Source organism: Staurois parvus, unplaced genomic scaffold, assembly GCF_062004578.1.
Source record: "Staurois parvus isolate SC_StPar_1 unplaced genomic scaffold, SC_StPar_1.0 ptg002753l, whole genome shotgun sequence".
In the NCBI taxonomy this organism is placed as follows: Eukaryota; Metazoa; Chordata; class Amphibia; order Anura; family Ranidae; genus Staurois; species Staurois parvus.
Window position 1 is genome coordinate 3,952,385 of NW_028320549.1, and position 12,268 is coordinate 3,964,652.

The 12,268-nt window shown below is 41.2% G+C and overlaps 1 protein-coding gene across 3 annotated transcripts in view; it reads left to right on the forward strand.

Moving 5' to 3' along the window:
• LOC149429328 (coiled-coil and C2 domain-containing protein 1B-like) overlaps window positions 1–12,268 on the forward strand; it is a 42,772-nt gene that overhangs the window by 7,830 nt on the left and 22,674 nt on the right. For all 3 annotated transcript variants that reach the window (XM_089666584.1, XM_089666583.1, XM_089666586.1), the window contains 6 exons: window positions 3,180–3,302; window positions 5,070–5,128; window positions 7,982–8,098; window positions 8,547–8,620; window positions 11,422–11,480; window positions 11,724–11,775. In XM_089666584.1, coding sequence (XP_089522710.1) covers window positions 5,103–5,128; window positions 7,982–8,098; window positions 8,547–8,620; window positions 11,422–11,480; window positions 11,724–11,775 — 328 coding nt within the window. In that variant the 5' untranslated portion in view covers window positions 3,180–3,302; window positions 5,070–5,102. The remainder of the gene's footprint in view (window positions 1–3,179; window positions 3,303–5,069; window positions 5,129–7,981; window positions 8,099–8,546; window positions 8,621–11,421; window positions 11,481–11,723; window positions 11,776–12,268) is intronic.

Here is a 12,268-nt window from a genome sequence, read left to right on the forward strand (position 1 = left end):
AGATGAATTGAAATTTGTTTGGTCCTTGCCGAACCGGCTTAATTCAGTCCATCTATGGGTAGATTAAGACTTCTCTTCCCAGGAGTGCTGATTTCCTGGTTCTCTGCTGTGCTCTGTGGTTTCTTCCAACAGCTGCTGTGCCACTACAGGATACAGTGGTGACATCAGGGCTGTTTGGTTGAATCACGGTTGACATGTCAGACTTTACATGCCCGTCAGGCACCATTTTTTCTTCACTACTGCAGCGATCAGCAACACAGGCAGCAGGAGAGATGAGTACTCCAAGTCTTTGCAAAGGACAAATGTACTTAAAGTTTTTATTTCAGCCGCATATGTTTACTGTTTTGCCTGAGTCATAACAAGATATAAAATAGCTGGCCAAAATGGCACAGTTGTGGCAGGTAAACAGGAAAATGTATATATTTAAATTTTCTAATAGCATTGGAATGTTGTCTTTAATTTGACAGCCTTCCTCTTATATTGTTGCCATCTCCGCAGTAACACGGCTGATCCGGTAAATCACAGATCAATAAGAAGATAGGCTTTTTTGTATCATGGGTTGTCAAGGGGCAACTTAGATCCGTGAGAGTATAAAAAATACAGTGAGCGCTCCAATGGTCAGCAGCTGAACATTCAAGGAAAACACATAAAAGTCCCAAAAATATATATATAAAGAAAATGCAGCGCTGTGTGATGTTACTATATTGCGGGCAAATATAAATAATAAATGAAACCAAAGCAAATGAATAAAAAAAAAAAATCAATGAATAAATCACAGTCCAGTAATGGTGCTCGCTGATTCCCAGTGCAAAAGTTAGAAATGCGCACTAACCAGAAACGTATTAATAATACGCATGTGTATATGATATCATGGAGATTCCCTCTCTTTTCTGGTCTGGTAATGGGCAGGAGCTGGAGATAGTAGAGATGAAGCACCCTCGTGTGGTGAAATGGAGGTACAGCAGGTCACAGAAATCCTTACAGAAGTGTGTGAAGTGGAAAATTCCTCCTCTCAAAGGCTGGTGCAGGGATCAATCTGGGTCTGCAGAAGCTGAAAAGGCTCATCGCAGAAGACACAGGAAAGAACCCATAGTATAGTAGGTTGATGAAAATGATTTTATTCAAGAAAAACAGGAGTGTTCAGAAAAAACTCACAATGGTGCCAGGTTTAATCAAATGACTGACCCTTTAAGATTAAAGATGGCCGCCGGGCCTCCACGTGGCACCGGCGGCGTAGTGTCAATGGCGTCCTTGGCTCCACCTAAAATAATTGTGTGGTTTCTGTACATTATCCCATGTAGCATATGGCAGTACATGAAAAAGTACGTTGGCATTTCTTAACATTTTAGTGGCACTCCAACTCACCTAGGCAGTGCGCTGTATTGCCTGTATGTTAACTATTAGTGCGTTGTAGTATGCTGTGTTGGGAAAAAAATAGTGCTTGTCCAGGGTTCGTGTGTTGTGGTGGTTTGGCAGCACCAAAATGAGAGGGCTTCCTAACCCAACGCTTTTCAACTCATAAATGCTGCATGTTAAAGATGCATGTTGGAAAAAAAACATGATGTTTTATGCATTCTGGGGGTTTGGTAGCCACTTCACTGCAGCGCACATCAACACATGAATACTGCACATTAAATGCACATGTATTACCAAGTCACAGTCCTGTGAATGGGCCCTAAGGGCAAATTTCCACTTCAGCATTCCCTTGCAGAGTTTTTTCTTGTTTTCCAGTAAAGCAACCCATTCATTATATATTGGCTGCTCCTGAACTGTGACAGACAAAAAAATAAATTCACATTTCCCTTTTATTGCATCCAGTACATTGTTTGTTGGCTGCTATTGTACAGTGTTTTAGGGTGGCTTTTGCACATCACTCTGCACATAGTTACCATTTTGACAACTGTGAATGGACTCTTATGAGATCATCAGGGCACTGATGATCAGTGTGCGCTCATGATCAGTGTAGCCCCAGCAGTGCCACCTGTCGGTGCCCATCAATGCCACCTGCCAGTGCCCATCAATGCCACATATAAGTGCCTACCAGTGCACATCAATGCCACATATCAGTGCCCATCTGAGCTGCCTATCAGTGCCACCTATCAGTGCGCATCAGTGCCGCCTAACAGTGCTAGTCAGTGTCGCCTATCACTGCCATGTGAGTGCTGCCTTTCAGTGCCCATCAGTGATGCCTGTCAATGCCCATCAGTGCCACCTACCAGTGCCTCCTCATCAGTGGCCATCAGTGCAGCCTATCAGTGCCCATCACCGCAGCCTCATTAGCGCACATCAGTGAAGGATAAAAATCACTTATTTACAAAAGTTTATAACAAAACTAAGGAAAAACTTTTTTTTTTTCTAAATTTTCAGTTATTTTTGGTTTGTTTAGCAAACAATAAAAAAACCCAGAGGTGATTAAATACCACCAAAAGAAAGCTCTATCTGTCTCAAAAAAATTATAAAAATTTCATAATTGCGTACAGTGTTGCATGACCGCGCAATTGCAATTCAAAGTGTGACCGCACTGAAAGCTGAAAATTGGCCTGGACAGTATAAGTGCCCTGTAGGCAAGTGGTTAAAGGTGTGCATACATTTATATCCACTCAGAGCAGGCTGGCTCTATGGGTCTTGATTGTTTATCCCACTGTTTGAAATGGGCAAAATATAGTGGTCTTAAGCTAGCAATTGCTTAACCACTTGCAGCACAATCACGTAAATATATGTGATTGTGTTCACGTGGTTATACTGGGGCCATGGCTGCATCTGCTAGCAATAACCCCAGTATTAACATTTTCAGCCAGGGATTGCCTACCCTTTTAAAAGTGTTCTGAGCAGCTTTTAAAGGTAGCAGGAGGGTTGCCCCTCCAGTGCCTCTCCGGTCTCTCCCGTGTGATCGGGAAGCCCGGCACTGAAGTCAGCAGTTCCACCGGCTGATCAGAGACCGAAAATACAGATTTTTACTTGTAAACAAAAAATGTCAAAGTGTCTTCAAGTGGTTAATCATAATCCTAATGATGGATCTCTTTTGTTTGACCTATAGGCTGAATGAGAAAAATCTAAGAGATTCCCACATCCACTGCATATCCTTTATTGCAATTAATGAGCCATCTTTCATTGTAGGCGTATTGCAACAGATTGACATATCCTCAAATCATTAAGCAGTCTTTGCTTTTATTCCCCAGATCCCACCACCTCCAGATGAGGACAGTGACTTTGTTGTAGTAGAACATGAAGATACCAGGTCACCACAGAACTCAGATGAAGTTTACTCTCAGTTGTTGAAGCTTCTTCATGAACAGCATGAGGTATCTTGCACTGATCCTCCAAATATTCCATCATAGTCTCTAATTTTATACATAAAAATCAACTCCAGCCTACCTTTTTTTTTTTCAAATTGATAAAATGAAATTTGTGTGTCCCCGCTCCAGAGATTCTTCTCACTTTCTGTCCTGGTCACATGGTTATGCCCTAGTGCACCTTCTCACAGTGCAAATCTATGAATCAGCGAAGCCATTAAAAAAAATCTACTCCCCAGTGATATAGCTTATCCCTAGAGCTTCATCTATGAGCGAATCTACAAATATTGCTGTGTTTATGACAATACAAAAGAAACATTGGGCAGCAAGTTAGTAAAAATGTGAAAGGCTCTAAGGAATTACTGCAGAGTATATCCTGCTATTATCTCACATTATGTACGCGCGAAAAAAATTACTTTCCTTTTCCTTTAAAGTTGAACTGTGATTGGTAACTGGAAATAGTGGGATCATGATATTATTTACATTGAAGCATCATACTTCTTAAGGTTTTGTGATTGAACTACTTTGATTGAGTGGTGATAATGTATGACATAAGAACTGTGAACCTTTGAATAAGGATGTTGTAGGCTTTATATTAAATGTTATTTATGGAATACATATTAAATTATTTGTGTATATGAATCTCTCAAATGAGCAAGACCGAAACTGAAACATCTTGGGTAGTGTCTAATCATCTATACTACAATATATGATTTTATTATCACTAGAAGCCAAATTAACAAAACTAAAACACCAGGATAAAGATCTTTATTTTTAAAAGGAAAGTTGTTTTAGGCTGATTCCAGTGAGATTCAAAATTTAATGTCACATGGATAAAATAAAAATCCTTATCCTTGCATAATCTTTATGAATTGAACCTTATTGGATTTCATCTGTCTTCAAGGCCTGCCAAAGGTTTTTTCGGCATATACTGTATAGTGTCTTTTGTTTCTAAATGCATTGTATGGTCAAATGTTTGTGGACACCTGACCTTCACACCTACATTAGCTTGCTTGAAAACCCATTCCAAAACCATGGGCATTCAAATCGAGATGCCCCCCCCACCCCTTTCTTGGTTGCTTTAAGTAGCCACCACTGTTCTGAAAAAGCTCTGGAGAGTGTCTGCAGAATTTCGTGCCCATTAAGCCACAATAGCATTTTCAAGGTTGAATATCGATGTTGGAGAAAGCGGCCCGGCTCAGTCAGCATTCAAGTTAGCTCTGTGCAGGCAATGCGGTTTCTGACACACCAAACTTGCCAATGTATGTTTTATTGATCTGGTGTTGTGCACAGGAGCACAAATATATGCCGGAACAAAAGAGGGTCTTTTCCAAGTTGAAACCACCAAAGCTAGAAGTCCATAATTGTCTAAAATGTCTGTTTTTGTAGCTTTAACAGTACCCCTCACCAGGAAGGGTGTCCACATACATCTGACCATATAGATAGATTTGATGATCAGGTATCTACAACTTATGGCCAAATAGTGTACATAATGTAGTATTAAGGTGATAAACATTCACAGATAGTTGATATGTCCCCATTTTTTAGACCCAGAAGGTCCACCTATGGGGTTTACATCTATACAGTCCCTTTAGCATCTTTTCTATGTAAACTGGTACAAATGATAGCACAACATGGCTACTTTTATTATTTCATAAAAAATAAACACTTTTTAAGCTGTTAAGTATGTAGAAAGTATATATTTACAGCTATGAACTAGATTCATCTTCAGAGGCTTTATGGACTGGCATCATCCAGTCTTTTGTTTTCTCCTAGAAATGTTTGCGGTACTCCAAGCAATTTACTCAGATGGGAAATGTTGCAGAAACCACAAGGTGAGTAAATAGTCTCTAAATCAGTAACCAGATAGAATGTAAAGATGTATACATATAAAAATGCAGCGCTGTAAAATGATCAAATCATGCAAATCAACACAATAATAGTCCTGAAAAGGTGCTCATTAATTCCTAGTGCCAATGGAAAGAATGCAAACTAACCAGAAGTGCATTTAAAATACGCATCTGTGTAAGAAATCGTGGAGATACCCCTCTCTCCCTCTGGTCAGAAAATGGATATGTGCTGAAATCACTCTGTGGCTGTGAAATTGCGAGAAAGACTCCTCACAGAGAGATACTCATAGTGTAGTATATTACTTCAATTTATTTAAAAAAACCAAGTAAAACATAAAAAAGTGACCCACTGACCCTCTTAAAATTATAGGTGGCCGCCGGGCCTCCACATGGTCCTTGCTCTACCTCAGAAGAAGTGCGTGCGCACGAAACGCGTCAGGTGGAGCCTGTGGACGTCGTTGACACAACGCCACTGGTGCCATGTGGAGGCCCGGCGGCCACCTATAATTTTAAGAGGGTCAGTGGGTCACTTTCACTTGCCACCTGATTATATGTTTTACTTGTTTTTTTTAAATAAATTGAAGTAATATACTACACTATGAGTATCTCTCTGTGTTCTCTGTGAGGGGTCTTTCTCCCAATTTCACAGCCACAGAGTGATTCCATTCCCACGCTGGTTCCACTGAAGAGGAATATCCTATCCTGGGAGCTTCCTGACCTGCAGGATTTCGTTTTCCCACAAGAGGGCGTTACCGTCATCCATTTCAGCACATATCCATTTTCTGACCAGAGGGAGAGAGGGGAATCTCCACGATTTCTTACACACATGCGTATTTTAAATGCGCTTCTGGTTAGTTTGCATTCTTTCCATTGGCACTAGGAATTAATGAGCACCTTTTCAGGACTATTATTGTGTTGATTTGCATGATTTGATCATTTTACAGCGCTGCATTTTTATATGTATATGTTTTACTGAGGATTTTTATATGCGTTTATCCTGGATGTTCAGCTGCTGTTTCTTTGAGAGCGCTCACTGTGTGTCTTTTACCTATACAGAATGTAAAGATGGCCATAGACATTAGGGAATGAAGGCACACGTGTCCTCAAGTCACGTTATTCAAAGAGAATGGTACACAGACACATTTTCTTTCTTGTCCTTTGAGAAATGTAGAGAGTCTTAAACCTTTTGTTTATGCCTACACTAGCATTGGCAAAGAAAAAAATGTAGCCCGGCCCAGGGTATAATTCTCCTACTTACCAGCAAGCCTCAATTATTGCTTTATTATTATAAAGGTAGATTTTATATATAAATACCTTGCTACAATCATTAATTAAGGTTTAGCTCTCAGTTACTGCACGGTCACAGTGACTTCAGTGGGGACATGTCAAGTTAAGGTGATCATTAAGCAAAGCATCGTAGCCACGAGGTTCCCCTTCAGTTGCCATGGTAAGTTTTTTAGGTGGGCAGTCAGGGATGGTAAAATCATGGATTTTACCATCCTGTTGCCACCCGTGCAATCAAGGCCTTATTCCTGTAGAGAGATTGAAAATGCCCTGATAGGCTGTTTTCTAATTCTAAGCACTTGCCTTTACTGTTTTGTTCCAAAGCTGTTCATTCCTACTGTGGATCTGTTGACTGCTGGTCCCTTGCTTTAACAGCATGACTGTTAAAACCCAGGTTTTAACATACAGGGCATCTCTTAAGTTTGATTCCTATGTTACTGAAGGCTAGGAAATACACTTACCACAAGGTTTACCACCAGACATGGAAGGTGTACTTTGCTTGCTGTGGGTCTAACGGCTTCCACCCCTGGAGTTTCTCCATATGACAGATCTGTTCTTTTTTGCAGTTGATCTGAACCAACACCTGACTGGTAGTACCATGGGTTGGATTTCTCCCCTTTCCATTTAGTTTCAGAGACTGTTGGCTTTCCATTTTCTAATTAAACCCTTTGTGTAGGGGTTTTGCATGGGGCTCCCAGTCCAGTCCCCTTTGAACCTTCCACTCTCCGCTCAGACTCACAAGGTTGCATTTCTTGTGGCAATCACCTCGGCTAGGCAAGTGTCTGAGCTGACAGCTATATCCTGCAAGAAACCCTTTATGTTCTTGCACAAGGACAATGTTGTATTGAGGTCCTGGGCTTCCTTTCTTCCCAAAGTAGTCTCTGTTTTGCACCCTAACCAGATCATTGTAATTCCATCCCTTTTGTCCAGCTGCAGTTCACAAAATTGAAATTTTCTCTATTGGTTGGATGTGGTTCAGGCTGTGTGAATGTTTCAGCTGCTGCTTCTTTCATGAAGATGGATTCCCTTGTTGACATCTCAGACGGGGTACAGCATGGGCTCCCAGGTTTCCAGTTTCACCATCTCTAGGTGGCTTGGACAAACCAAGGTTCAGGCTTTGGTCTTCAAGATTGGGCTGGCTTTCTTCACTAAGCACCTCTTCAGCTATATGGCATCAAGCCTTTGTGACATTTATGTATGTGTATATGTGTGTGTGTATATAAGTTTTATTTTTCTATTTTTAAACCATATGAAATTCTTTTATGAGGCATGCTGATAGTAGGAGGGTTATACCTTGGGCTGTTCTACAGTTTTTTTGTTTGCCAGTATCCAGTCCTCCCTACAGGCAGCAGTATAACCTACAGGATTATAAAATTCTGTATCCCTCATTGGGCTCCAAGAAAAAAAGTTAATGGTAAGTACACACATCCATATTTTTGTTGTATTATATTGTTATTCCTGTCTTTGATAAACTGAGAATATGTAGAAGTCTTGACAGAGCTCCTTGGGCTAAATCTTCAGCAATGTCTGATGTTGTTTGTGTTCTTGTGGCAGGTTCGAAAAAATGGCAGATGAATGCAAGAAGAATTGTGATATCCTTCACCTATCTCAAGCTCAGGGCCGTGATCCACCTCCCTATCATTTTGAAGACAAGACATTGAGAATAGTCCGGTAATCATTTTGATCAATACTGACTGTGAGGAATTTTGAGAAGCAGTTCAGGGCAGGCATAGGTCTGATCAAGCACCAGTAACTGTTGATCAGGCATAGATCAAACCTAAGACCAGTAACTATTCAGGTCAGCCATAAATTAGACCAAACTCCAGCAACTATTTAGCTCAGGCATATGTCAGATCTAACACCAGTAACTGTTTGGGTCAGTCACAGAGCAGATCATAGAACACATCTAACACCAGTAATATGTCAAATCTACAACCATTAGCTGTTCCGGTCAGGCATAGGTCAGACTCCAACACCAGTAACTGTTCAGATACAGTGTCTATGTATTTTTTTTTTTGGAAATGGTAGAATATTGAATTAAAAAGGGGGAGGTTATGTGAGTTGTTTGGACTAATTGTTGGTCTGTATATAACTGATCATGATCCTTCTTTCCCAACAGAGTATTCTCGGAGCTAAGTAGTACAGAGATGCTGCTGATTATAGTACGAGGCATTAATCTTCCAGCCTCTGCAGGTGACATTCTCCTTGTCTCTGTCCCTTTCAACACCTTCCAAAGAGTGCTCTCTTCCTCTTTAGTTGTTTTGTAATGAATTCTGGAGGAAAACATGTTTGTCTAGCAAACTGCAGATATTTCTCAGCCATATTCTTACCTGCTCTTTTGAGAGGTGTCTGCATATTGCAGGTTGTTTTTATCAGTGTATTTTTTTTATTGTATTTATTTTTAAAGCCCCACTCCAAGGACAGGAAAAAATGACTGTTTCAGTGCCAGCACTGCAAGGGTTTGCTTATTTTTGTCTAGGGAATGAGGAATAAGGTGTGAATACTTAGCTTATTCTCCACTCCTGCAGGGTCCCTCCAGTGTTGTCACTGGTCCCCCCCAACCTCTTCTCCAAGGCCCTCCTGGCTACAGTCTCACTCTTGCCATCTCTACCTGCAAATGTCCTGCATGACACATTATGGATGCCAAGGGACCACCTACAGACTGGAGCGCCGGAGAGTGCCGGAGCTGGCCAGAGTGGGGGTAAGGCAAGTAATGCAGCCTTCTTATCTGCCTCTAGACAAAATTAAACATACCCTTGCACTGCTAGGGAGAATAGGGACCCCCGCTGCAAGAGTTTTTTTTCTTCCAACCTGAACTTGGGTTTTAAGGTAATGTGTAGTGTTTTTTTTATATATTTTGATTATTATGGTTAGAGTTAAAAAAAAAAAAAAAAAATTAACAAAAATAGATTTTCTTTTTTGTCTGGCAAATATTAAATATTGAATATTCCTACTTTGTATGCTCATTTATATTCAGTGGGTGCTTTTTAAGCACCTCTTCATCTGTGTCCTGCTCCCATTTCTCAACTCTTTTATAGTATGAAACTCTCAGTTTTTCTGGTTTCTGATAATAACATTAGTATATTGGTTCACTAACCAGTCATCAAAGAAAGCATCCAGTTGCATGTGGATACTTATTTTAGACCAACCCCAGAATAGGTGCGCTTTTTTCCTGCACCTACTGAATAGCCTGGCTGAGTCTAGCATTTCATTTGTATCATTTTGCTGCCATTCTTAGGGTTGTTGTCAATGGAAGTTGAGCTTGTGTTGATGACATCAGTTTGAGACACTTCTGCTTCAGATTGGTTTTGCATTCCCATAGACTTGTATGAAGATGCAAAACTGCTTGAAGTGAATAAAAGCCTGTCACCATAGTCCCTTTCTACACTAGAATGGTGTCAGCTGTTATCTGACATGTCTACCATCTCTGTATACAAATTGGCCAAATGAGTTCAGCTGAGCTTTTTTCCACATTTATTTCAGGGCTGTCCAAAGCAGTGTTTAGGATTTCTGTAACACAAAATATAGAAGGGAGGTGTGATTTACTAAGATTTATGTATCTGCCTCCATGCTCTTATCTGCAATTGGAACTCAGTTTGGAGTTGATCGGCCCTGTTTGTCTCACCCCATGGCTGGTGTCTCTGCTAGAGCATCCATTCACTAGTGTTGCAGTAACATCCTTGGCTCATTGAGTACTATATGACTCCAGAGAGACTCTGAACTGCTAAAGCCATTGCTGATTGGCACTTCTCTGAACACACCCCGGAACTTCATGTCACCTGAACTCAGGGGCGGACTAACCATTTGGAAACTCGGGCACTGCCCGAGGGCCCGGGGTCAGTAGGGGGCCCCATGAGATGCCCCTGGTACATTTTTCATAGGCTTTTTTGAGTTTGGGCAAGGACACAGGGGCCCCATGATCCCCTATTGCCCGGGGGCCCCATGAGTTGTTAGTCCGCCCCTGCCTGAACTACAGATTTTAGAGAAATGTTAATGAGTTTTTCACTTGTAATCTTAAATGAAATCTATTTTTTTCTTGTTCAGTTGCATTTTGATCTTGTAACCTGAAAGATTCAAGTGAACCTGTGCTTTGCACATGCATTGTAAAGCAACTTGTTGACTTTAATGCCACCTTCTCCTATGCTCGCCTGTTTGTTGATCTCCCATGCCTTCTTTCAACAGTCGAAGGAAATCCCTGTGTTCTTGTTAAGCTTACAAAGGCGCTGAAGATTCTCTCTCCCAACCCCATGTGGCAACACTGACTCAATCACAAGCACCAATGTGATCATGTGAGAGGAAAGGGAGTTGGACAGTCCATAGATGATTTGAAAGAAAGGAAAGAAAACTGCTTGATTCCCCCATCAACAATGCCTCACGCTGAGCCATGTTCAGCTATGTTCTGCCAGCAGGCGGGAGCATGGGGAGCCTTCCTAGCAGGCAGAACACTGATTACTCCTAGAGGCTATAGCCGCTGGCAGTAATTACATGTAGAAAGTCCCTACAGGCTGGTTGTATCCAAGCCAATTGATGGATCGATTTGGGGAACTGTCAGCTTGCCCATACATGGATGGAATCTTGGATGGTTCCTGCTGAACTAGACGAATTTTGATCCATGTATGGCCTGCTTTAGTAACATCCTCCCTGACTCACAAAAGTACCATATTTATTTTTTAGCTGCAAGTGACTGAATGTAGCACTGGGGGAAATGATGAGAAGAAGCATGTTATGCAGGAGAGGGGGGCATTCAAGGCACCTTGTTGTTTTGCCCTGGATGGACAAAGCAAGATTTGCTTTAATGGCACAAACGCTCAAATGGCCCTTCAGGAGCTGCTGAATATACTACAGAGTGTGGACTCTATCCATGGCTGTGTTGCCCCATGTGTCACCATACAACTCCATGTTTTATATGTAGTTTCTTTTCTCAGTTATTTTTTAGTTGTAGTGTCACTTGGTATCCGATGAAAATTGCTCACTTCTATTAATCTGTTTCACAGGAATGGCACCCAACGACCTGCATGCGTTTGTGAAGTTTGATTTTCCATATCCAAGCACGGTAAGAAGTGAAGAGGAAACTGTACCTGTGCAATCTCAGTCTCTGAAATTCTTCTTTATGGGTTTCAAAGGCCAGAGACAGCTGACAAGTGTAATGTTGCTGCAGTCCTGTCTTTATATTTTAAGACTGGTGAAGCACACCATCTCATGCTCCTATTATTGTGCTGGAATGGAAATATGTTTTGAAATGCAACGTTTGAATCTATTTGAGCTTTTAAACACCGTCAATGTTTGTCTCTTGCAGGAACAGCCACAGAGAAATAAAACGTATGTAGTTAAGAACACTAACTCTCCAGGTGACATTGCTCAAGTATTTTTGTGTCTAGTGCTATTGTTGGCCAAAGTATGTGCGATGTGAGAGCTAAAGCCATCGCTAGTCAGAATATTGCTGCAGGAAGGTGATGCTATGGGGTTTATTTACTAAACCTGGTTGACTCAGAATCTTGTCCACTTCTGCATAAAAACCAATCAGCTTCCAGGTTTTATTGCTGAAGCTTAACTGAACATGCTAAGGTTAGAAGCTGATTGGCTACCATGCACAGGTGCCCAAGATTCTGAGTCAACCAGGTTTGGTAAATAAACCCCTATATGTCCACAAGAATAAACCCAGCTTGGAATGCCACCGTGGGGAATATTTTCTAAAACTAGTGCAGCTGTGCATGGTAACCAATCAGCTTCCAGGTTTCATTGTCAAAGCTGAATTTCAGAAGCTGATTGGTTACTATGCACAGCTACCCCAGATTCTGTGTGCACCGGTTTTAGTAAATCTCCCCCTGTGTTTCTGTTTAT